The sequence below is a fragment of the Electrophorus electricus genome, chromosome 4 (genome assembly GCF_013358815.1).
Source record: "Electrophorus electricus isolate fEleEle1 chromosome 4, fEleEle1.pri, whole genome shotgun sequence".
Lineage (NCBI taxonomy): Eukaryota > Metazoa > Chordata > Actinopteri > Gymnotiformes > Gymnotidae > Electrophorus > Electrophorus electricus.
The window spans coordinates 1,516,731-1,544,680 of NC_049538.1; the positions used below are offsets into that span (position 1 = coordinate 1,516,731).

Sequence of the window (27,950 nt, forward strand, 5' to 3'; positions counted from 1 at the left end):
GAAAATTAAATCAACAAATGTGAAAACAAAAATCTAAAACTTTTCATGATCACTATGCAAGGTGCACTACATATTTTACACCAACATTAATTCAGTAAAGTTATGGAAAGTCATTCATTGTTAAATAAACCTAATAAAATAAAGATTTTCATAAAGGAATGATCAGAGATTTAAAATAATAAACAGATTTTCATATTCTGATCCTAGTGTCAGATTGACAAAAGGAGATTCTAGTTTATTTTAGTAGAGATTATAGTAGAGCCTAGTAGAGATTATAGTAGAAAATATTTTTTGTTTGCATGCACATGATCTTCAGTGAATGATCCATACAGTTAGGAGATCCACAAAGACACTCTGACTAGTTTTAAAACCTATATGCCTGTAAAAGAAAAATGTCACATTCATACAGAATATTAAACCAAAACACTTCAAATCAAGATTAATATCGGTGATGTTATTAGGTGCTATAAACGTAAACTCAGAATGAGTCCTGCGGCAGGTGTGTTACTATTCATATTGCATCAGTAATTATGTTAGATATTTGAAACCTAAGCAAACATGGAGACTGCTGTGTTGTCTCACCTCTGCTTCTCTCAGTCCTGATAAAAGGCCCCATGGAGATGGAGGAGGTGTCATGGGCATCCACAGACCTCTCAGCTCTGTGGTGGTATCCAGGGTGACAATGCTGAAAAAGAAACAGTGATGGTGTCAAAAGGATTTAATAAACATTACTGCTCATTTAGGAGAATAAATCATTAGAGACTAACATATTCAAGAGTGAACACATTCTAGATGAAATCAATTTACTCCTTTCCAATAAACTTTCATAATGTTTCACAATTGTAAGGGTTGGTGCCAGGCCGAGGGCACCTCCGGCCACCAGAGGGAGGCCTCGAGTCAAGCACGCCACTAATCAGGCTTAACACCCAACAGCTGGGCTAGGCCTATATTAGCCCAGTGACCCAGTCACTCAGTGTTGGGTCTTTGTCAAAGTGCTGAGCCAAGTGCCTAGCTAGATATTGAGGTGCCCCTTAGCCATTACAGTTCCTTTCTGGTTTTGTTTGAGAAATTTTAGTTTGTTTTCCCCAGTGCATCAGGGCTGCCATTCTTCCTGTGGTGTCCTTGCTTCTCCCTTTTCCCACGTTCGGTGGGGTGTTTAGTTTTGTCGTTCTCCGTTTCTCTGAAGGGCAATACACGCAGAGGTAGTTTTATAGCTGTCGCAGGCTAGTGGGTCTTTGTCTGCCTCCCAACATAGTGGCTGGGGTTCAACTCCCCTTTGGTTATTTACTTTTCTTGTTTTACCTGTTCCACAATCTAACTGTTCTGCACATGGACCCACCATTAGTGGGTGGTTGCTCACCCAGTAGGCTGTTGGTGTCATCACCTGGGTTTGAGCTCACCTTATAGTTTCTAATACTTTTTTTTTGGAAGAACAAGGCATGTTTTTGCACCATCAATACAACATTAATGCATATTAATATATGAATGTATATTAAAGTGTGGAGAACACTGTTGGAAATGCTTATATGTAGTAAGACTTACATTTTCTCAAATGAGAAAAATGGATGTTAATTCTTTCCTTTTGGTAAGAGAGTATTACAGTTCTACATATATTCTGTGTGTCATCATTCTACATTGTTAGTCATTATTGTTACCTCTCTGCACTAACATTGTATTTACACTGCATTGCTGAAGCTCTCTATTTAGCACTGTGCCTCTGTGATGGGGGCAGTGGTCAGAACTCACCATTGCACAGTTGTTGTTCTGCAGAAGGCAAAGGTGAATGGAGCAGTGAAGGAAGACCTTGTTAAAGGGGTATTTGTTAAAGGTGAACATCTTGAAGGAGAAGCGGGCTGTTGTGAAGATACCATTCTGAAGGACTTGCACTGTGTTATCTTCCGGATTAGGGCACCTGAAAAACATTGTGGATATTTAATCTTACAATCTGATTTTAAAAAGAACACATGAATCCATGCTTAAACCAAAAGAGTTAAACCAGTTTTTGGGTAGTCCCAACATTTCCCAAGTGCCTGTTGGCAAAAGCTTTTAAAGTTCTAGTTAGCTCTGCATGTACAGATAAAGAAAATGCCCCATACTTATTAATGATGAGGTGCCAAGGGTCAGCAAAGTTGCGTTCATTCTCAGGGGTGGCCCAACATGAATCAATCACTGTAGCAATCTGACGGCTGTCCACCCCCTGGACAATCACTGCGACATAGATCCTCTGATTGACCTCTATGTCTGCACTGCCATTGTAAGGGTGGGAGAAACCAGGATCCTGATAGGGAATCATTCTGACCTGGTACATCCCCACACCACCTGGAAGGGTCTTGTGTACTATGCTGTAGAAAAGTACAACCACACACTGATTAGTATTTGGCAATACTCTCTGTACAAAACATTAAATAAAATTAAAAATATAAATGTAATACAACTGTCATGGCATCCTCACAAATATGTTCGTGCTTTTTGTCAGTAGAGATTTGTTAGACCCCAGACACTTTTCTGCCTCACCTCTGTAGAGGGTTTAATGCAGTGGCCATAGTAAGTGTTTGAGTGAGCTCATAGATGCAGGAGAACTGCAGTCCTAGTGTTTTCTGTCTGTTAATGGGGCCTTTTGTTGAGTTGCCTGTGCTCTGGATAGAGTTCTTGTATATGATGTGAGTTCCATTGGCCTGTAGATATTGGTAAAAGTTAAATTTAGTCAGGAAAAGGTCAGTGTATGTGATAAATATGCATTCCATTACACAACATGTATGGCAGACTAATTTAGCGGAGTTGGAGTACTTTGCATGCTATTTATTTAACAGGTAGCAGAAACTTCAGCCTGCATGAGTAGTGTTTATTGTACCATGAGGTTTGTGCCACAGACATGATCATCATTATCAAAGTGGAACACCAGTCTGCCATTTTGGACTGTTCCTCTGCAGCTGGGGTCATTCAGGTGTAGGGTGTTACCAGGGAAACCAGATTTAAAGAGCTGACAGCGGGACAGAGATATTGTGCCAGAGCTGCCCTCACACACTTCACTAGCATCTGGAACACAGAGAAGGGGCATGAAGAAAGGTGTGAGTCAGAAGTAATTTTCATCAAATGGTGTTAAATAAATTACTTTGAGTATGTTCCACACCAGTGTATTAAAATTTGTATTTACCATAAGACTCTGGGTCTAATCTAGGTTCATCCTGATTACAGAAGCATCCATAGACATCATCTCTCTCCTCACACCATTCATCCTCAGTGCAGTTCAGCTCCTCACAGGACTCCACTTTTGCTATAGGACAAAAAAGAAAAAAAACTTCAAACAAAAAAGTCAATTTTTCATTGTAATAGTTGCTGAGATATTGAATATTATTTTCTGACTATTTTTGGTTAAGAATTTCCAGTGCTATTTAAAATGATATTTTATTAATATGCAATTTATAGTAATATAGAAACATGGAAATGTTCAATATGACATTATAGATTAACATTTTGACATTTCAGATGTATGACAAAGACAATAAGGCAGGCAATTATTTAAAAAAAATAAAAACTAAGTTAATAAACATGGAACAAAGTGGAAATTTAAGAGGAAATGTGAACAGTTTACACTTAATGGAAGTGGTGACCACTGTGGTGGGCTGTGGTAGGTCTGTAGTGGTAGTTATGGGTTCTGTAGTGTTAGTTGGTGTTCCTGACGTGGTAGATGGTTTACTGTTGCCAACATCTGTAACAACCCATATTTTCAAATTAATATTATGTGCTTTTGATATTTCTAAGAAAAATTGTGATTGTGTTAATGTATATCATATACAGGCACAGTAAGCTGAAAAACAGTTGGTCGGACTGACAAGCTCGTATATGTAATAACCCCCTGGACAAGCTTTCACTTGGATGGGGGAGGATTTGTAATAACAGCAGTCATTGTTCCAGCTCCCACACACTTGCCGTGTGACCACACCATCTTCCAGTTGTGGATGAGGACCATTGAGCCAAAGAGGGATATATGTGCCACACATGCCCTCAGTAACACATGAATCTGGCATCTGGACATTTTTTCCCAAGTAGAAAAGCCGATACCAGCCATTCCAGTTGATAAAGGTGTCACACCATGCATTCTGCCCCCATGGAAAGGTAGCATTATAAAGGTTTGGGTTGTTTGTTGCTCTCCAGGAGTCGCTCAGCTCATTATATTGCATACAGGGGTCAATGGTTGGGTTTGTAACAGTCACTGTAATAAAAAATCATGACACAGTTTTCTTAGAAATTTGGAACTTGGAAAGTAAAATGTTGCTCATACACTATGCGCCTTTTTAATGTACCTCATAAAAGAGTGCACAAAATGCATTTTTGTTTTACATTTAATAGCAGCCATACCACACTGAGACACGTGCACACACACATCCCAATACAGAGTGAAGATTATCATGGAAACCACAAACCTCAACTGAACACAAGCTGATCTCAAAAATACTAAACCTGATGTAGGTCTAGAGAGGTTTAACAGCCATGGAGAGGTGAATAAAAGACTGTATAATCTCAAATATGTTAGAATGAGTTTGCTCACTAGTTAAGAGGGCAGACTGTAACATTTAACATTTGTTTCCATGTAACAATTAGCAGCAATAGCCAAGCTACTGGCTACCATGAATTTAGAACCAAATGCAACCATCACTGTTCTACTATCCTGCGGTGTATATAGAGTGTGTGTTTGTGCGTTTATGTAAGAGTGCATTAATGTTAAATATTGGATTTATAAATATCTACTTTTTGTCATATCTGAAAGAAATTGCCTTTTTCCCAGTCACTGCATGATGTACAGAGTAAACCATAAAATATTTGGTTTATTTAAGTGAAGTTGTCGTGGAGTCAAAATTGGGCCAACTGTTTTGAAGAAGAATTTATTTAATGTGCAGCTATTCATTTTCTTTGATGAATATTAATATTTAGCTTCTCCAAATATTTGACAGGAGATCTAAATCTACAACTAGATCATAAACTGAGTGACTGCTCCTGTCTGAAAGCCCCTAATTATGAAGAATGTATTGACATTTGTTTCCAGTGTATGTCCTTATATATGGTCTACATTATACATCTGATTTTTTAAAAACACATACCCAGACCTAAACCCACTGTTTATTATGGGTGATAAACCCCTCTCTGTCCTGCAGCAATTGAGCACATCAGCACTTTCAGATGGTTATTGTAGGTGGCAAACTCCTCTCAGTCCTGCAGAGACACTAACACTTGTAAAAGCCCAACAGTATTTAATAAACTGATGTCAGTGCACCAGACACAATTATGCCACGGCCACATTCTTATCGGTGCTGACCGAACAATCTGCCATACAAATACTGTCTGCTCAGTAGTAATCTTCTAACATTCAAGTGCATAAAAACATGGCCAGAAAATGAACACTGCTGAAGGGCTAGATGATGGCTAATCTGAATGATGCATGAAAAAACCAAAAGACTGTACACCTGCAAGGGTTTTCTAATACAGTGGTGTTTCTAATAAATTTCTATTACTAATACTAATATTAAAAACACACCAAGATAAAACTTTTATTTTAAAACTATGATCTCAGTTTCCAAAAAGGATATCGGCAGGCTATTTGGTCCTTTGCTAAAAAATGGGTACTGTTTCCTGATGTTCCATGCGGATCAATTTTTGATAGACCTAGAAAGTAACTAGTTGGGTACTTATTTTTATTTCTTTAGAAAATGACAATTTAAGGAAATGAGAAGCATGAGCAGTTTACCGTTAGTGGTATTGGGAGTGGTGAACCCAGTCGTGAATGTTGACATTCCTGCTGTGGTAATTGCTGTAATGTAACCTGTAATGAAGACATATTAAAATGTATTTCTTTGAGAAAAATAAATGCATGTGATAAAATGTTTTGTTTCAGTATTCACTCCATAAATGTCTTCAACAGCAATGCAGCTTGGATCTTGACTTTTAGAATGATCTCCCCCAAAGTCAACCTATGCACTCTTCTCCACCCCCGCTCCTTCCCTTCTTCTTACACAATCTTTCATATTCTGCTGGTCTATGAACTGAAGTCAGTGCACAAGCCACAATTGCACCCCTGCCACATTATTATTGGTGCTGTGTTGAGAACAGTCTAACATACAAATACTATCTGCTCAGTAGTAATCTTTTAACAATAATCTGCATAATAACATGGCCAGAAATTTAACTTGTGAAAGGCTAGATTATGGCTAATCTGAAAGATGCATGGAGAAAGCAAGACTGAACACCTGCAAGTGGTTTCTAATACAGTGGTGTTTATAATACAGTGGTGTTTCTAGTTAAATACTAATGTCAGAATCACAGCAAGATAAAACAATAAAAGCTTTTATGAGTTTCCAAAATGACAGCAGCAAGTTATATGGACTTTTGCTCAAACTTAAGTGTTTACAAAAATTGTTTAAAATTGATCATTTTTTTTGATTGACCTAGAAAGTAACTAGTTAATTATTTTTATTTCTTTATATAATAACATAATTCAAAGAAATGTGTGTAAAGAAGTGTGACCAGTTTACCGTTAGAGGTATTGGGAGTCAACACAGTGCGGAATGCTGATGTGGTAGTTGCTATAATGTTTATATATAGAAAAAAAAAGAAAGAGAAAGAGAGAGAAAGAGAAAGAGAGAGAGAGAGAAAGAGAGAGAGAAAATGGGCACAGATACATGTATCTGTTTGATGCATTTATGGTGCACATAAACAGTTCACGGAAATCTATGAATGTAAATGTAGCCACTGACTGTCTACTTGCAAATATCTTTAACGTTGTCAACACCACAAAACTAACTCTGCTCACTTTGCTGTTGTCATCTGATCATGATCCATAATGATGAATTTTAGATTAACAAAGAAAATATGTATGCAAATATGTATGCAAATGACACCAGTTACAGTTGGAGGAAATGTGTGTGTGTGTGTGTGTGTGTGTGTGTGTGTGTGTAAGCAGTTTACCAGTAGTTGCAGTGATGATCAATGTGGTTGGGTCTACAGTTTTGTTTGGTTTTGGATCGGTAACTGGTGAAATGGTGTCAACATCTGTAATGGAGGCAGTTAAAATCTTACAAAATAATTGGATACAAATAAATGCAAGAGATGGAATATTGTGTTTACAGTTTCCCCCTATGCATTCAACAACAATAAGATTTCATCGGTCAGCTCACATTGGTTGACCTCCATCTGTGTGGGATTTAAGAATCACATTTTTAGAGATCTTAAAAAGACAAGTTTTCTTATTCATTAATATAATCACATTGTGTTACACTTTTGCTGATTACAGCAAAATTTCAAGGCAGTCACCATTATTATATATATTAGTCTTTTTATTAGCACAACAAATAATGTCTCTTAGTATTAAGAGACATCCTTTGCATCAGTAATTTTAAACCATTGCTTACAATAGCTACAAGCTTCAGATCTTACTGATATAATCATTGCTACATTTTTTAAAGGAAAAAATTAAAACAAATAAAAAACACATTCTGACTCCCAGCTGCCACCACAGCTGAAAACTAACTTGCGGGAAACACTGGGTAAATTAGAATATTTACCAGCACAGTAGGCTGAGTTACAAAAGGCTGGGCTCACAAGCTCATATACGTAGTAATTTCCTGGACAAGCTTTCACTTGGATGGGAAAGGATTTGTAATAACAGCAATCACTGTATGAGCTCCCACACGCTTGTCGTATAACTACTCCGTCCTCCAGTTGTGGGAGGGAACCGTTGAGCCAGAGAGGGATATCAGTGCCGCACATGCCCGGGCTAACGCATGAATCTGGCATCTCAACATTATTTCCCTGGTAGAAGAGCCGGTACCAGCCATTCCAGCTGGTGTATCTGTCACACCATGTCCACCACCACCACCAGGAGTTGTAGTAGTTGTGCTCTGCATTGTCTGTGGCTCTCCAAGACTCCTCCAACACATTGTAGTTATAACAGGGGTCAGTGCTTGGGTAAGTAAAGTTCACTGGTGGGGAAACACAAAACACTCTTCTGTGAATCATAAAGTTTTCATTCTGCCTTTTTAAAGAAAAGTCTTACAGGAGAGCAAATTTGGATGTTACAATTTACATGTTTTTGAATCTCATTTCTTAAATTCTATTACTCGGGGATCGCACAGGACTCTCGCTTTTCAGACATTGGAAAAAAAAATGTTACACACTTGTTTACACACAAATGTTTACTAGAAATAAAAATAATTGTGTGAATATTGTGTGTTGATAATGGTTAAAAGCAGCACCTCTCTATATATGTATATATCAATAAAACTCTACCTGCACAGTATGTAGGCATTGGAATCGACACATCTGGCTTGACAAGTTTGTAGACATAGTAATGCCCTGGACAGGCTTTCACTTGGATTGGGTGGGACCTGGACACTGAGCTGCACTGGCCATCAGAGTAGGCATAGATTTCTCTGGTCACAATTCCATCCTCTGGTCGTGGATGAGAACCACCAAGTACAAGCGGAGTGTAGCCACCACATCTCATGTAGCTCACACACCACTCAGACAGCTGAGCACTATTCCCCTGGAGAAACAGCCGATACCAGCCATTCCATTCAACAAGAGTGTCATCATGGCCAGTGTAGAAATTATATAGTTCCATTGTGTTCCTCCAGTAATCATCAACAACATCATGGTAGTTACAAGGGTCAAACGTGAAGTCTTCATGAGTAGATGCTGTGGAAGTATAATCATGATGTTCATTGACATAACCTATCTTATTATTGCTGTAACATGGGCTCAAACCCAGGTCAGATAGATGATGACACCAACAGCCTACTGGGTGAGCAACTACACTTAAACGGTGGTGGGCCCGTGCGCGAAACAGTTAGATTGTAGAACCAGTAAAACAAGAAGAAAAGTAAATAACCAAAGGTTGGGAGTGAACCCCGGGTGCTTTGTTGCAAGGTAAACAAATACCTGCTAGACTGCAGCAGCTATAAAACCACCTGCATATATATCGCCCTTCAAAGTAATGGAGGATGACAAAACTAGAGGAAAAAACTAAACACCATGCCGAGCATGGGAAAAGGGAGAACAAAGGATGCCATGGGAAGAATGGCAGCCCCGATGCACTAGGGAAAACCAAACTAAAACTTCCCAAACAAAACCAGAAAACAGGGAGGAACTGTAATGGCTAGGGAGAGCTTTGGGAGAGAGACAGACCTGAGGGGGAAAACTGGAGAGGGGATGAGACGTGTAAAAACACGGACATCCTTGCAGCACAGAAGTGAGAAGTAGCACAAGGGCTCACAGACCTCGATACCCGAAGCTGCTGGCTAGGAGCTTGGCTCAGAACTTTGGCAAAGATCCAGCACTGGGTCACTGGGCTTATATAGGTCTAGCCTAGCTGTTGGGTGTTAAGCCTGATTAGTGGTGTGCCTGACTCGAGGCCTCCTTCAGGTGGCTGGAGGGGGCCTCGGCCTGGCACCGACCCTTACAATTGTCATTTTCCCCATCTTTCTCCACTATGTGCCATTACGCTGTAGTTTTCCATTTCTGGATGAAATTACGTACTGCATGTTTGTTACTCTCTTTTATTATTGTCCTACTCTTTGTGTTCTTTTTGTCCTCCTGCTTGAAAATTTTCCCCCTCTTTTTTTTCTGTTAACTCTTTTGACTAGTTGGCCTTTGCGATGGTCTTATTTCGCAATCATCTGTGAAATTGAAAGTTTCTTTCTGTAAACTCAACTCTGTTGCTACTCGTCCCTTTTCTAGCTTTCTTTATATCTCTTCTTTGTCTGATTTTTTCAAACATTCTTCACCTGAAGATTTGGCCGCTAATTACAATAGTCTCTGCAAAACTGTACTTTTGTTCTTTCAGGACTACTCACACTGTTCCACGGTTCACCTCAGAGCTCAGAGTCATGAGAGCTAATGTCAGGCATTTAGAGTGCCTGTGCAAGAAAACTGGGCTCACATTTAATTTCTTACTTTTCGCTGAGCATGTTTTCAAATATAAGGATGCCTGCCTGCTCACTTTTTTTATTCTAACCTCCCTCACCATCCACCTTTAACAGTCCTGCCCAGAGTCAAATCTTTCTGGATTATTTTCAGGATAAAATTAATTACATTTTAAGCATTTTCCTTTGGTAACTTGATTCTCTCTTTCACAAGCCACCATCTCTCTGCTACCTGTTAATTGGCTCTCGGTCACTGCCTCTGTCAATCTTTCTACTGAGATTATTTCTAAATCATATATATATATATATATATATATATATATATATATATATATATATATATATATATATATATATATATATATATATTGTTTCAGTTTGACCCAATTCCAACTGCTATTCTCAAATTTTCTGCTTCTGGTATTTCTGCTCCTACTGCACATTCGATTAATCTGTGGTTCTCATTAGGTGCAGTCCCACCTTTTCTTAAAACATCTTTTCTGACTCCCATACTAAAGAAATCTGGATTCGATCCATTCTCATTGGTCAATTACAGGCCAACCTCCAACCTCCCCTTCCTACGTAAAGTCATGGAAAGAGCTGTAGCTGCATGTCTGCACGACTTTCTGTGAAGCATCAATTTATGAGTCCTTTCGTTCTGGTTTTCGCAACATGCACTGTACTGAATCTGACCTCATAAACGTTATCAATGATCTGCTGCTGTCAACAGATGCCAACGTTTTCAACATCCTGCAGCAGCGTTTGATACTGTTAATCATCAAATACTCATTTCTAGACTGTCATCTGTTGGTATTATTGGCCTAGCCCTAAACTAGCTATGAGCATATCTTGCCAATAGACAACAATTAAATCACAATAGGCTCTCACAAATCGTCTATGACCTCTGTTGATCAAGGTGTTCTCAAGGGCAACAGTTCCTAGACTGCTCCTCTTCATCATATACATTTCTCATTGGCTGTCTCTTTGAATCCTCATTCAGCTTTAAGTTTCACATTAAGTTAATCACTAAAACGTAATTTTATCATCTGTGTAATACTTCCCCATTCTCATTGATAGTGACTCTAGAATGTTGATTAATGCTTTTTTTCCCCCCATATTACTTTCTTGTCTATAGCCTTCCAGTCAAATTGATCAACCGTCTCCAATACATCAAATACTCAGCACCTAGACTTCTTACATTAACAAAGCACACTTTAGCTCCTTCAGTGCTGCTGCTCCCAAACTCTGCCTCAGTGTCTTCGTAACTGCTCAACTCTGTCTTCTGTCAAATCCTTACTTAGAACATAAACCTTTCCTCTCTTCTTCTCTTTACCTGTCCTCATCTCGTTCCCTAATCCCTAACTGTATATATTTTATATTTATCACGATCAATCCCTTCCATCTTCTGTGTTCTGTGTTTTCCCTGTCTTCAGTTTAATTCCATTCCATAGTTTTGGTTTGTCCTCACATTCTTTGAATTATTGTTTGAATGTGTTTCGTTATGGTTGTTTCTTTGTACTCCATGCCTTTGTGTTTATTTTAGCCTTCATAGTTCCTAGCCTTAGTTATAGCCTGCTTCCCTGTTTGCTTTCGTGCGTGTTTGTTTTGTTAAGTCATGTATTCTCGTACTCTCCGTGTCGGCTCTATGACCCTGGACTGCCTAAATGACTCTGATTTTGGATTTGCCTATAATAAATCTACCTCCTCTCCGCACATGCGTCCGTCTCTTTACCGCTCAACGTTACAATATTACTTATCATAAAGTGTCCTTGGGATTGTGAAAGGTGGTATATAAATTGAATGATTATTATTATTATTATTATTATTATTATTATTATTATTATTATTATTTTCTAGAAGAAAAATAAATTAATTGTTCCAAAGTGATTATAGGGTTACATTTGTGTCCAAAGTATTAAACAAAATTACAAGATCTGGTAGCACAACATTAATTACCAAAATCTAAAAACAGATGTTGTGAACATAGATGATTAAATGTATCCCTTTATTGGTCAGTGAACTCAGCTTGTTCTCTAAAGTTTATCAGTGTCCACATTTCTTTTCAGGTATTTTTGGTATTATTATTATTATAGGTACTTTAGTATTATTGGCTTAAACTATGCCAATGGAAATCAAAAGTGTTTGGTATGAATGAAAAAAGCTAACTAAGAGCAGGGAGATTCTCAGTTACATACAGCAACTTACTCAGGGCCATTTTAGATTCTGCATCACTTGAGTGTTCAACAACTGCAGATGTGGTGTTGACATCTGAAGAAAGAAAGGAGGAAAATGAAATTGAAAAGCAAAGGATGACAATATGATGAAATATTTACAGTACATGAACAGCACACATCTGTTTAATTACACTTCCTTCCATCACTTAAAAGATAGTCAAATACCTGTACAGTAAGCCATGTTGCAGAAGATTGGCCTGACAATCTCATACACATAGTAGTTGCCTGGACATGCTTTAACACGAATTGGGTTGGACTTGAAGAGGCAGCAGTCAGATCCTGCATTTGCACAGACTTGGCGAGTGACCACTCCATCCTCTGGCTGAGGATGAGGACCATTGAGCCACAGAGTGTAGTAAGTACCACATCTGTTAACATCAACACAGCTCTCTGCAATACGGATATCCAACCCATTGTATAGCAGACGGTACCAGCCATTCCAGTTGAAGTTGCTGTCACAAATTCCCAAACCAGGTGCATTATTGGCTCTCCAGGGTTGGTCCAGGGAGACGTAGTTGTTGCAGGGATCATAAGATGTAAGACTGTTTAAAGCAACTGTCATGGATATTCAAAGAGAAAAATAAATTAATATTTAAATTGCCAAACCATTTTTATTAAATTAACAACAAAGCTAGCAGAAGGATACAAATACAATATAGCAGTGTTTCAGGGAGATGCATTGCTGGGATCATATGATGGGCTGGTTAATGCCAAGGATATCCAAAACGTTAAAAAGAGGAAGTACCTCATTCTTCTGTGTGACTCTCAATAATATTTTAAAGCTACAATCATTTTTATGGATATGAAATAATGCCTGATGACATTTAAAATGCTTATTGTAATTGATGGGCAAAGTTTGATTTGCTATTCATTCATTTATTTATTTATCAAATGTTTCTAGCCTTCCAACTAACACCCTGAAGGGTAAGAATATTCAGAGTGCTCATTACAATTTATTTTAAGTAATAATCAATTTAACAATAAAAATGATACACATTTTATAGTTGTTAATTCATTACATACAAAAAAAAACAACACAAAAAAACCAGAACATTGTTATGTTCTAACATGGGGAAAAGAACATACCTGCAGTGTATGTTGGCAGAGGAATTGACAAATCTGGCTTGACAAGATTGTAGACATAGTAATGTCCTGGACAGGCTTTCACTTGTATTGGGTTGGACGTGTAGTAATTACATTGGCTTCCATACCACCCATTTCCCCAGTACCACCAGTAGTATCCCCAGTACCACCAGTAATTGTAAGAAAAGGAGCCATAGATTTCTCGAGTAACAATTCCATCCTTAATAAGGGGATGTGAACCACCAAGCAGCAGTGGGGTGTATCCACCAGATGACATGGGGTCAACACACCACTCAGAAATCTGTGCATCTTCTCCATGTAGATACAGCCGATACCATCCATCCCATTCAACAGTGTTGTCATCGTGACTGCTGTAGTAACCAGAGTAACCGTAAGTGTAGTAGCCACAACCATAGTAACTGTATGTAGTTCTCCAGGTGTCATCAAGTACATTGTAGTTCTGACAGGGGTCAAAAGTAGAGCTGGCTGGATTGGGTGCTGCAGAAACATAGTCATTAATGAACATTAAGATATAAATTGATATGCTTGACTGGACAATATGTATTACTGTGTATATTTATGTTGTAAATGTCATTCAGAAAAACAGCACATTTATTAAAAGATGGTAAACTGAATAATCACTGAATACGTGTTAGCGTGTCTATTTAAGTTGTATAGTAATCCAGATAATTGATGATAAATGTATTACACTCTAAGTAAATGTATTACTGTCTGCAAAATTTATTTATACAGCAACTTACTCCTGGCTGTGTTTAGTTCACGTCCACTAGATATGACTGGAGGCGCACGATTTGGAGTTATGGTGCTGGAATCTGAAAAAAAAAAGAAATGTGAAAACAGATGATAACATGGCAGATAATGTAAAACTCTAAACTGTGAAATGTGTAAAATCATGTATCATTTGTCCTACCTGTACAGTAGGCCATGTTGCAGAACATTGGCCTGACAATCTCATAGACATAGAAATTGCCTGGGCATGCTTTAACACGAATTGGGGTGGACTTGAAGTAGCAGCAGTCAGATCCTGCATTTGCACAGACCTGGCGGGTGACCACTCCATCCTCCAGCTGAGGATGAGGACCATTGAGCCACAGAGGGTAGAAAGTACCACAACTGGAAACATTAACACAGTTCTCTGCCATACGGATGTCCATCCCATTGTACAGCAGGCGGTACCAGCCATTCCATTTGAAGTTGCTGTCACAAATTCCCAAACCAGTTGCATTATTGGCTCTCCAGGGTTGGTCCAGGGAGACGTAGTCATTGCAGGGATCATAAGATGGGCTGGTTAAAGCCACTGTCAAAGATATACAAAAAGTAAAAATGTCCTTTATTCCTTTTATAAAATGTTCTACAATTTTTAAAGCATTAATCATTTTATATTAATGACTTCTAATGATATCTGATTACATTTCAAATCCTTTATGTCATGAAATTATTTATTTAGTGAAGACTAATGGACCCTAATTTGTTTCTCATGACCATGTGTATAATGATAAAGAAGTAGCAAAATGCACTCTACCTGCAGTGTACACGGGCAGAGGAATTGACACATCTGGTTTGACCAGTCTGTAGACATAGTAATGTCCTGGACAGGCTTTCACTTGTATTGGGCTGGACGTGTAGTAATTGCACTGGCTTCCATACCACCCGTATCCCCCGTACCACCAGTAGTACCCCCAGTACCACCAGTAATTATAAGAAAAGGAGCCATAGATTTCTCGAGTAACAATTCCATCCTCAATAAGGGGATGTGAACCACCAAGCAGTAGTGGGGTGTATCCACCAGATGTTATAGAACCCACACACCACTCAGAAATCTGTGCATCTTTTCCCTGTAGATACAGCCGATACCATCCATTCCATTCAACAGTGGTGTCATCATGACTGCTGTAGTAACCAGAGGAACCGTAAGCATAGTAACCATAACCATAGTAACTGTATGTGGTTCTCCAGGTGTCATCAAGAACATTGTGGTTATAGCAGGGGTCAAATGTAGAGGTGGCTGGACTGGTTGCTGTGTAAAAACAAGTAGTTACACACATCTCAGAATTGAAATATGACCTTTTACTGTGATAATAGTTGCAATATAACAACATGTGTATGTCTATTCTGTAAATACAGTGTCTGTTTAAACATGATTTTAAGTGCATAAATAAAAAATGTATATAGTCTGTTGTTAGCATATGAACAACCATCATTGAAAGACATAAGCTGGATTGCTTTATCAAATACAGGCCAACTAGTTACCCCACTTTGCAGGAGATGTAGAAAGTGGTGTATGATTTTGTGTTATTTTTAATATTTGGGTCTTTAGTCTGCAGTTGCACATATATGAAATACAACTGAAATATATATATATATTGGGTGTGTCTAGTAAAGTTGTGAACAAGCTTAAGTACAAGGAGGGTCTTTTTAATGTGGATCTGTTGTATCAGTGTTGGCTAAGGTCCAGGCTATGAACTCTTGTTCCCATCTACTCTTTCTTCAATGGTAAGCCTTTAATTAACCTTAAGCAATTTCTGTATTGTATTTTTCTGTACTTTATTTTGTAATATGTTATCCTTTTATCTGAAAAATCTTAACTTCCATTTAATTTATGTCATTCTTTGCTTTATATTTTATTTTTCGTTTTGTCACAATGTTTTATTTTATTCATTTTCCATCAGTACCTATTTCTAGGTAAAGCTTCTGAACCCAGTAGACAGGAACATAAAGAATGGAGAGGAATCTAGAACTAGGGATTAACTGGACACTCTTGGTAATAAAGATTCTTAATTGAAAACTACTGATGCAAACAAAACCAAGCAACATGGATAGGAAAACAAAAGGATTAAATCCACTGTTAGTAAGGGATAAACAAGACACAAGTGCACTTGAGAAAGGATGTACAATATGAAACATGACCACATCAGGCTCTCACCAGATGAACCATAATACAAAAGGGGTGAAACTGACAGTGATTTATAAAGATATAAATTATAAACACTACCATTTAATTTGTGGATAATGCATGTAGCCCCAATGAACGATATTCATTATGTAGTCTGTTTAGTTTGTGTAAGTAATCCAGACAATTGATCAATTTATATAGACTGAAAAATAATTTTTTATAGCAACTTACTAATGTTTGTGTTGAGTTTATTTCCATTGGATATGGTTGTAGGTGCAGAAATTGGAGTGATGGTGCTTGCATCTGTAAAAAAAAAAATTTGACAAGAGGGTTGACAGCATAAAGCCTGTAGAAATCTTTACATGTTTAAAATCATGTATCATTTGTCCTACCTGTACAGTAGGCCATGTTGCAGAACATTGGCCTGACAATCTCATAGACATAGAAATTGCCTGGGCATGCTTTAACACGAATTGGGGTAGACTTGAAGTAGCAGCAGTCAGATCCTGCATTTGCACAGACCTGGCGGGTGACCACTCCATCCTCTAGCTGAGGATGAGGACCATTGAGCCACAGAGAGTAGAAAGTACCACATCTGGAAACATCAACACAGTTCTCTGCCATACGGATGTCCATCCCATTGTACAGCAGGCGGTACCAGCCATTCCAATTGAAGTTGCTGTCACAAATTCCCAAACCAGGTGCATTATTGGCTCTCCAGGGTTGGTCCAGGGTGATGTAATCATTGCAAGGATCAAAAGATTGGCTGGTTAAAGCCACTATCAAAGACATACAAAAAGTAAAAATGTTCATCATTCTTTTTATATAATGTGCTATAATTTTTAAAGCATTAATATTTTTTATATTAATGACTTCTAATGATATCACTTTTTGACTCCTTTATGTCATGAAATTATTTATTTATTGAAGATCAATGGACCCTAGTTAGCTTCTCATGAGCACTTATATAACAATAAAGAAGTAGGAAAAAAACACTCTACCTGCAGTGTATGTGGGCAGAGGAATGGAAACATGTGGCTTGACCAGTCTGTAGACATAGTAATGTCCTGGACAGGCTTTCACTTTTATTGAGTGGGACGTGTAGTAATTGCACTGGCTTCCATACCACCAATATCCCCCGTACCACCAGTAGTACCCCCAGTACCACCAGTAATTGTAAATATTGGTCCCATAGATTTCTCGAGTAACAATTCCATCCTTAATAAGGGGATGTGAACCACCAAGCAGCAGTGGGGTGTATCCACCAGATGTTATAGAAACCAAACACCACTCAGAAATCTGTGCATTTTGTCCCTGTAGATACAGCCGATACCATCCATCCCATTCAACAGTGGTGTCATCATGACTGCTGAAGTAACCAGAGTAACCATAGGTGTAGTAGCCATAACCATTGAAACTATATGTAGTTCTCCAGGTGTCATCAAGTACGTTGTAGTTGTGACAAGGGTCAAAGGTATCAGTGACTGAACTGATTGCTGTAAAAAGAATAATTACGAGTTTCATTTAGTTTTATAGCAAGTAAAATGTTAAAAAAAGAAAGTGTTCTATAAAAATACTTTATATGACTCAAGGAATTCAGCTTGTGGTAGAATGAAGTGTCACTTCCTGACCCCAGGCTCAGGAGGTCAGACTGTGTCCTTCTGAGGCATTGGTTTAAGCTCATCCCTTTGTATTTCTAGAAGCAGACTACCATACTGTGCTATTGACCATGGGCATGAGAAAAAAGGTATGGTAGCTATGGTAGGTATGGTAGCTATATATATATATATATATATATATAAAATTATTATTGTTATTGTACAGTGAAGATCATTGACAGTAAAGGTCCTCTGCAGAATGTGTGAGAGATGCCCTGCCAAAATGGCATGAATAATAGTCAACTGAATGGAGCACTGTATCTGTGTATTGATGTCAGAACAGTTGTGCCTATATAAGCTGTATTAGCCACTCATTTTTGGATGAGGTTATCATTCTTGTAAAGGTCTTTTCTCCAAATGGCTATAGCTTCACCTTTATCAGCTTACTTAATAACAAAGTGCAGAGTATTCTTCCAAAGTGCAGAGTATTCTTCCTTGGGAGTTTTATACTTTTTGGCTCGTTTGTACAAATGCATTACTGGGAGGTGTCCAAGGGTACTTGTAGAATTATATTTCGATGAGTCAAGGTTTCCACCAACAAGACAAAATGGATAGAGTGATTTTCCTTTTTATATTATTAGCCTCAGTGGACCACATGCATTAGTTTTTGTATTAAGTTTGAATCTGTAATCGAGACGATCAATCAATTTATTATAGACTTTAAAAATGATTTTTATAGCAACTTACACATGGGTGTTGTGAGTTCTGTTCCACTGGACATGTTTGCAGACACAGGAATTGTTATGCTGCTGGCATCTAAAGAAAGAAAATGTGAAAACAGGGAAGAGAACATAACCTGTAGAACTCAAGAAATGTGTTGGAAAATAAACACATGAAATGAATGAATGAGATGAATGTCCTACCTGTACAGTAGGCCATGTTGCAGAACATTGGTTTGACAATCTCATAGACATAGAAATTGCCTGGGCATGCTTTAACACGAATTGGATTGGACTTGAAGTAGCAGCAGTCAGATCCTGCATTTGCACAGACCTGGCGGGTGACTACTCCATCCTCTAGCTGAGGATGAGGACCATTGAGCCACAGAGTGTAGAAAGTACCACATCTGGAAACATCAACACAGCTCTCTGCCATACGGATGTCCATCCCATTGTACAGCAGGCGGTACCAGCCATTCCAGTTGAAATTGCTGTCACAAATTCCCAAGCCAGGTGCATTATTGGCTCTCCAGGGTTGGTCCAGATAGATGTATTCATTGCAGGGATCATAAGATGGGCTGGTTAAAGCCACTGTCAAAGATATACAAAAAGTAAAAATGTCCTTCATTCCTTTATAAAATGTGCTACAATTTTTAAAGCATTAATCATGTTTTTATATTAATGAATTCTAATGATATCTGATCACTCTCTGAATCCTTTGTCATGTACCTATTTATTTAATGAAAACTAATGGACCCTAGCTAGTTTCTCATGAGCACTTATATAATGATGAAGAAGTAGGAAAAACGCACTCTACCTGCAGTGTACACGGGCAGAGGAATCGAAACATCTGGCTTGACCAGTCTGTAGACATAGTAATGTCCTGGACAGGCTTTCACTTGAATTGGGTTGGACGTGTAGTAATTGCACTGGCTTCCATACCACCCGTATCCCCCGTACCACCAGTAGTACCCCCAGTAGTACCCCCAGTACCACCAGTAATTGTAAGAAAAGGAGCCATAGATTTCTCTTGTAACAATTCCATCCTTAATAAGGGGATGTGAACCACCAAGCAGCAGTGGGGTGTAGCCACCAGATGACATGGGTTCAACACACCACTCAGAAATCTGTGCATCTTCTCCCTGTAGAAACAGCCGATACCATCCATCCCATTCAACAGTGTTGTCATCGTGAGTGCTGAAGTAACTGGAGAATCCATAAGTATAGTAGCCATAACCATAGAAACTGTATGTGGTTCTCCAGATGTCATCAAGAACATTGTAGTTGTAGCAGGGGTCAATAGTAGAGCTGTCTGGACTGGGTGCTGTAGAAACACATCATTATGGCGATCTTTACATATATTTCCCATCGCATCCATTCTAGTGATATTGTTGAAAATATAACTCATTCTTGAGTTAATTTGAACATGATTTTCAATGAGTTACAATGAGTATAGTGCTCCTTCAGAGGCAAAGGTTATAATGGTTTTGAATGTGTCCAACTCACTTCTATCTGTCCTAGTAAATCTAGAAATTGTTGCATGATCTGTGCATGCCTATAGATGACCTATAGTCTGTAACTACACTTATAAAATACAACTGAATGGTAAAATAGGAGGATAAGATAAAGCTGCCAATACATATAAATACTACTAACATGTCTGGTTAGTGCAAATAAACGAGGGTTTTGCCTTGCTTTTTCTGAGCAATGGAGGCCACAGGAATGTTTCTCTGTGTGTCTACCTATTGGAATTTATTATGGCAAGTAACAGGTGATCAAGGTGTATCCCATTCTGTGTTCAAGGCTACATGTGAAAGCTGAGATCACATTCAGGTGCAGGGTATATTTTAGGCTGAATAATAAGCAGGTTGTTCCCTGCTGCTACCAAAACCACAGAAAATTTGCATGAAGATGGGGAACCATCCTAGTATCAATGAGTTGCATATAGATGTATACCAAATAACGTGACATGAAAAGGAAATATTTCTTTTTACATTTTATATAACTGCTTGCTACCACAGCAACTAACTAGGAGTCCCCATGTTGAACATTTGCTGTAGTTCATGGCAGTATCTAGGCTTCCAACCATGGAATTTTTGCAAAAATATATTTTAATGCTACTCCTTTTTTTTAACCATATAGAGGACTTATTATATGAAAAATAAGAATATTGCTACTTGGTCACTTGAACCTGTCACTTTCTGTCAGAGAAAATTCTGTCACACAAAATTCTGGATATGCCGCTTCTTATCAAAATATAGCAAACATCCATTGACTATTATTATTTAAACTAGTTTACTCCTAGTTATATTTGTCTGTCAAAGCCTTGATTGACGAGTGCTAGTGATGTCTGTTAATTGTCGAAATAGATTAAAAACTGCTGTAATAGACTTACATGACTCATCTTTTATGGCATTATATATATATATATATATATATATATATATATATATATATATATATATATATATATATATATATATATATATACGCTTACATATTCGGAACTTTTCTGAATTTAGTCTATCGCTGCCAAAATCACACCCTTACTTCACTTGCAGAGTCAATGAATTACTCACTGCAGTCTCTTCAATGTCTCCTATTGTATTTGTCCTTGGTGACTTTACCATACATGTCGATACAAACTGTAGTTGCTCAAGATTTTGGAACTGAAGTAGAATTTTTTGAGTTTTGATTTAGCACTTTGATTTCCCCACTTACTCTCTTGGGCACTCACTTGATTTGGTTCATCCCCTTGGTTTAAATGGTGTTGTTGGTTCTAAGATTTGGATCTCTGATGATTTACTTGTTGACATTAGTCTTATGTTGCCTCTATGGACACCAGAGATGAAAACCACAATATCCTCTCATAACCTTAATCCACTTAATCTTCAGTCCTTTTCTGTTTCTATGCACATTTTTTTTTTTTTTGGATTACCAATCCATGCTGTCCAAAGCAAATGCTCTCAAACTATAATTACACTATCTATAAAGCTCCTAGTACACATGCCCTCTTGTCAATCCACCCTGTGCCCTCAAACCGTTCCTGTCCTTGGATTACTTCTGAGCTCCAGGCCAGGAAAGCAGGAGGCCATCATAATGCACATTATCAACTCATTATTATACAAGACTGCAATCAATGTTGCACATTAACATTACATTGTGAGAAATATAAAGTACTCATAAACTTCCATAATCTTGGTGCCATTTTTGATTCTCTCTTAATTTTCATCTTTGATTCTCTTTTCATTTGAATGTTATCAGGTCTCTTATTAAGATTTATTAATTAATCCTTCATTAATCCTTCTACAGTCTCCATAACATTTTCAAATTTTGCCCCATGCTCAGTAGCAACGTGCTTGATTGTGGTAATGCCACTTCTCTTTTGTCTCCCAGTTAAACTCTCCAGATGGGCTGAATCGACACTTCCCATTGAAACTGAATGGGATCCCTTGCATGGTGTTGTTTTACCTGACCAGTAGAAATCCACTGTAACACCAGCTGAATGTGGTACATAGTACTACAGCAGTAATTTAGCTGATAGAGCTTGAGCAATTGAGGGTTAAGGGTCTTACTCAGGGGCACAGCAGTGGCAACTTGGCGATGGTGAGGATTAAAATGACAAACTTTCAATTACTCCAAGCATATTATTATTTAAAGCACCATTAAGTGAGAGAAAAGCACTTTATAAATAACATTTTTATTCAGTGTGCTAATGACAATCACCAGTCCACTTATCAATTATAAAACCATACCTACCTATTATGTGATCAGAACCAAGCACAAACATAAGCCAACATTAAGACATTTTGCCATTTTCACTTTTGGTGTCTGTTTTCAAAGCAACACACTGCTTCAAGGTAACAGACTGTTTTAGTATTACATTAGTATATGGATAATAAAAGTAGACTGTAATTTTCAAAAATGTTTTTTACTGCAATTTACTTTGTGGATAATTTGTGTAAACTGGTAAATATGAGCGTTTGTCTATGTTGTAGATGTTATTCAGAAAGTCAATAAACTTCTGAAAACAAATTTTTGAGACAACTTACTGATGGTTGTGTTGAGTTCAGTTCCACTGGATTCAGATGTAGGTGAAGGTGTGATGCTGCTGACATCTGCAGAAAAGAAAATGTGAAAACAGGGATGACAGCCTGTAGAACTCTAGAAATGTGTAGAAAAAATAATAAAGACATGTAAAATACCTGTACAGTAGGCCATGTTGCAGAATATTGGACTGACAATCTCATATACATAGAAATTGCCTGGGCATGCTTTAACACGAATTGGGTTGGACTTGAAGTAGCAGCAGTCAGATCCTGCATTTGCACAGACCTGGCGGGTGACCACTCCATCCTCTATCTGAGGATGAGGACCATTGAGCCACAGAGTGTAGAAAGTACCACATCTGTAAACATCAACACAGCTCTCAGTCATACGGATGTCCATCCCATTGTACAGCAGGCGGTACCAGCCATTCCAGTTGAAGTTGATGTCACAAATTCCCAAGCCAGGTGCAGTATTGGCTCTCCAGGATTGGTCGAGGGTGACATAGTAATTGCAGGGGTCATAAGATGAATCATTGACAGCAACTGTCAAAGAAAAATAAAACATAAATAAAAATACATTCTTGTTTTGTGCGCTATAGTGGAGTGGTGGCAGGATGTGTGATGTGCCCGTCTGAAACCCTTGGGATGCCAACTAAAGCAAGCCCTCTTAACTCTGGAAGAGCACAGCTTGGCACATTTGGTACTGCATGTTCCACTAGGCCCCACATCATTGTACTGTAGCCAATTGTTGGAATCTGTTGTATCACTATATTTTCTCAGCAAGTTTGGTGATGTTTTGCATCAGATTTTATTCTGAGTATTGTGATAATTTGCACAGAAACCTGAATGTTTGTTAATGGTTACAAAGTATTACTATATAATGTCTAAGCATCAGTAAAAATGTGTAAATGTGTTCTGTGTAATGTAAAGCTGTGCTGAGGATGGTCTGCCACATGAACCACATCTAGTCATTCAATAAGTTCAGTGTACCTTCTAAATGGCCAGAAACTGATCACTGTAAAAGAGCTAGAAGATGGCTAATGTGAATAATACATAGCACAGCATGGTATAAAGACTAGACAACAACAAGAGGTTTATAATACACAAGTGATTATAATTAAACACTTTAATCAAAAATGTTTTTTTCCTAATGATGAAATATACATAGATCTAAAAACCAGTAAGGTAAGTAATTATTTATTATCTCATTGTATAAATGACTCAAAATCAGTTCCATGTAGGGGAAGTGAGTAGTTTACCGGTATTGTGAGAGATGTCCACATCTGCAATAGAAACATTTTCAAAATGAGTAGTTTTAGGAAAACTACGAACACAAAAAATACAAGTATTAACGTGAGGAAATATGTGTTGAAATAGCATTTCTCCTATATGCCTATATGTACTCAGCAGTGGTTCTCCTTTAAACATAAACATTTTACATAATGACCTCCCCAACTCTAGTCTATTCTCAATATAAATCAGGTGATGGTAATTATAACTTGTGTTCCATTCCAACATTTTCCCTGTAGTTATGGTGGAGCTAATACAATTACATAACTTCACCACATGTCAGCTACCTGCTGTCACAGTATGATTTCTGGATTTATATGCCAAAATAAATGGACATTTATTCAGATCATTATAGTTTTCACAGGGGTCAATATTTGGGTATCTAAAACTCACTGTTAAGGAAACAAACCAGTGATGTTAGAAAGTTTAAATGCTATATAATATCACCAAGATTATATGCATTTTTAAGATATATGATTTGTCAGTCCAAAATGTAATTTTTACATATTGTCTTTGAATGTTATCCCTTATGAGGCATCTTAGTCATACCACATACAGGTCTTTGATTGACATTTTCTTTCATTTACAGCCATTAAAAATAAAAGAAAAAGAAAATATAATAAAAGTTGTGACCTTTGTTTTAAACACCTGACATAATGGCAAACGTTTGTTTTTAAAGATTCACATTCTTTCCTATTTTTGTTGTGAAATATTTGTCTCAGGTTGTTTCTGATGGGTGAAATCCTCTGTTTGTTGTGTATCAATTTTCTCTCAGTTTATTAAGTGGCTAACATGCAAGATAAAATGTAAACCTTTCCTAATGCTTTATTTACAAATATAGGGTCTTATATAAAATCAATTTATTACTAAACATATGGGCTACACACATAAGAGCTGAACATATAAAAATGATCGATTAAAACAAAGACAGAGAAATACTCTACCTGCACAGTATGTAGGCATTGGAATAGACACATCTGGCTTGACAAGTTTGTAGACATAGTAATTTCCTGGACAGGCTTTCACTTGGATGGGGTGGGACCTGGACACTGAGCTGCACTGACCATCAGAGTAGGCGTAGATTTCTCTGGTCACAATTCCATCCTCTAGTTGTGGATGAGAACCACCAAGTACAAGTGGAGTGTAGCCACCACACGTCACGTAGCTCACACACCACTCAGACATCTGAGCGCTATTCCCCTGGAGAAACAGCCGATACCAGCCATCCCACTCAATAACGGTGTCATCATGACCAGTGCTGTAAGTGTTCGTGCCCCTCCAGTAGTCATCAATGACATCGTAGTAGTAGCAAGGGTCAAACGTGAAGTCATCTTGAGTGGACTCTGTGGAAGCATAACATTGATAGCTTATCAATTAGAATATTTTATTACAAAACAATCAGGTATCCATAGAACCCCAAATGCTTAAACATACATTTTCCAGATGCTTTCAAGTTTTCCACATGTTAAGATGAGTTTGTAACATACCAAAATTGAAAGGGTCTGAAAACCTCTCTCATACACTATGTGCATACATAATCTAATATTAAATGGTCTAACAATTACCACTGTTTGCATGTCATTCTCTACATCTTGTAGGAAGGAACAGATCTCCCAGTTCACCAAGACCCATCCCTATATTATTCTTAGAGCTGATTAACGTTTTGAGATTTAATAGTATATACCTTCTTTACTTTTAGGTTATTTTTTTCTTATCATGTCATGTTTCTTTAAAATAGTCCATACAAAAATTAGATGGCATATGAATTTTAAAAAGCTAATTAATACCAAAGACAACAGAATTATTTGCAGATTAGTTGGGTAAGGAAACAAATCATGAAACTGGATCCATTCAGACTAATGACATGGCTAAAGAACTTACTAATGGTCACACTGGATTCTGTACCAGATGAGGTTACAAGAACTGGAGATGTGGTGTTGACATCTGAAGAGGGAAAGCAGGAGAAATGCAAAATTGAAAATCAAAGGATTACAATATGATGAAATATTTACAGTATATGAACAGCTCTTCCATGTCACTTCCATCTTCAGTGATACGGACTTCCTGCACTCAGTGCAGACTTTAACTCATGGTTGTAAAACAGTCCTGCTCCATCCAGTCTTTGTGTTTCCCTACACCCCTCAGCTTTTCCCTACACCTTATAGTTCTTCATTATACTCTGGCCCATAACAATTGACTGTGGTAGACTGTTCTTCTGTTTGCCATTTAAAACACAGCTAAAAGTATTACTATTCATCTAGAACTTTTATTATGATCTCATCTGTCCTCTGTGTGTGTGTGTGTGTGTGTGTGTGTGTGTGTGTGTGTGTGTGAATTTATTGTGTTATATGCACTGAAAAACAACCTTGGATCTGAGAAGAGTGCTATATAATGTATTATTATTATTGTTGTTGTTGTTGTTGTTGTTGTTGTTGTTGTTAATAATAATAATAATAATAATGTATTTGAAATGTATAATTGTGTAAATACCTGTACAGTAAGCCATGTTGCAGAACATTGGACTGACAATCTCATACACATAGAAATTGTCGGGGCATGCTTTAACACGAATTGGCTTGGACTTGAAGAAGCAGCAGTCAGATCCTGCATTTGCACAGACCTGGCGAGTGACCACTCCATCCTCTAGCTGAGGATGAGGACCATTGAGCCACAGAGTGTAGAAAGTACCACATCTGTTAACATCAACACAGCTCTCTGCCATACGGATGTCCATCCCATTGTACAGCAGGCGGTACCAGCCATTCCAGTTGAAGTTGCTGTCACAGATTTTCAACCCAGTTGCATTATTGGCTCTCCAGGGTTGGTCAAGGGAGATATAGTTTTTGCAGGGATCATATGATGGTCTAGGTAATGCAACTGTCAAAGATATGATTATCAGCAATTATTATAAAAATAATACATTTTTATATAGTAATTTCGTCTGTATATTGTAGGCTCATTCATTGTAGTGAAGACTAATTCCTTGCTGTGTTTTAATGGAAACTCATGTAATGATAAAGTGGGAAAAGAACTGTACCTGTAGTGTATACGGGCAGAGGAATTGACACATCTGGCTTGACAACTTTGTAGACATAGTAATGTCCTGGACAGGCTTTCACTTGGATTGGGTTGGATGTGTAGAAACTGCATTGGTAACCGTACCAGCCATAATACCAGTACCACCAGTACCACCACAAATAGTCACCACAGGTCCCATAGATTTCTCGGGTCACAATGCCATCCTCCACAAGGGGATGTAAACCTCCAAGCAGCAGTGGAGTGTATCCACCAGATGACATTGAGCCAAGACGCCACTCAGAAATCTGTGCATCTTCTCCCTGTAGATACAGCCGATACCATCCATCCCATTCAACAGTGTTGTCATCATGAGTGCTGAAGTAACTGGAGAATCCATATGTATAGTAGCCATAACCATAGAAACTGTATGTGGTTCTCCAGATGTCATCAAGAACATTGTAGTTGTAACAGGGATCAAATGCAGAGCTGGATGGACTGGTTGCTGTAGAAATAGGCATTACACAGAACTTAGATTTTCGATATGATCCTAAATTGGGATTTTGTTTTAATATTGTTCATTTAATTACACATGTATGGCCAAACTATAATTGCTGGATCTGTTTTTATATATTTTGTTCTAAATCAAATGATACTAATGATTTAAAATTCCTCTTTATTTTATAACATTTCATTTGTCACAGAATATTCATATAGTACCATGATGAAGGGCTTCAGCAAACCAATACCAGATAGTGTACTAAATAAATTTCACATTTAACATTATGAACAAATCATGTTCCATTTTGCCAACAGTGTCAAAATTTGATGGAGTAGAACCTTTCTATGCACTGTCATGCACATCAGAAACTTATGGAAAATGGCACTTTCAGCTTGTATGTAATGAATCCGAAGCATTCTGCATATGATTAGTTTGGAAAGAGAATGGGTTGCAGACATGGCAAGAATGTATGCCACTATGATTACCCAATTGGTCATGCAGATACCATTGTGAAAGACAAAAATATCATGTAGCCTGATCCCAGTATATTTGGGCTTTTTGTGGTATGGTTCTAAAATGATGAAAGAATGAGGAACAGCTTTTTGCAAGGCAAAACAAACTGAAAAACAATC

The 27,950-nt window shown here is 37.8% G+C and overlaps 1 protein-coding gene across 1 annotated transcript; it reads right to left on the minus strand.

Annotated features, from left to right (window-relative positions):
- Positions 1-1,156: 1,156 nt before the first annotated feature.
- LOC113589463 lies at positions 1,157-27,337 on the minus strand. Its single transcript, XM_035525061.1, is given in 33 exon segments — positions 1,157-1,180; positions 1,747-1,912; positions 2,097-2,342; positions 2,515-2,675; positions 2,852-3,036; positions 3,155-3,274; positions 3,593-3,642; positions 3,775-4,213; positions 6,961-7,044; positions 7,170-7,185; positions 7,594-7,973; positions 8,281-8,688; positions 12,120-12,182; positions 12,314-12,703; positions 13,235-13,729; positions 13,993-14,064; positions 14,163-14,549; positions 14,775-14,890; positions 14,939-15,269; positions 16,377-16,448; positions 16,538-16,651; positions 16,736-16,924; positions 17,147-17,641; positions 18,491-18,559; positions 18,667-19,053; positions 19,280-19,395; positions 19,456-19,786; positions 22,515-22,580; positions 22,668-23,054; positions 24,746-25,144; positions 25,683-25,745; positions 26,292-26,678; positions 26,839-27,337. Coding segments are annotated over 33 exon segments (7,707 nt in total).
- Positions 27,338-27,950: the final 613 nt, after the last annotated feature.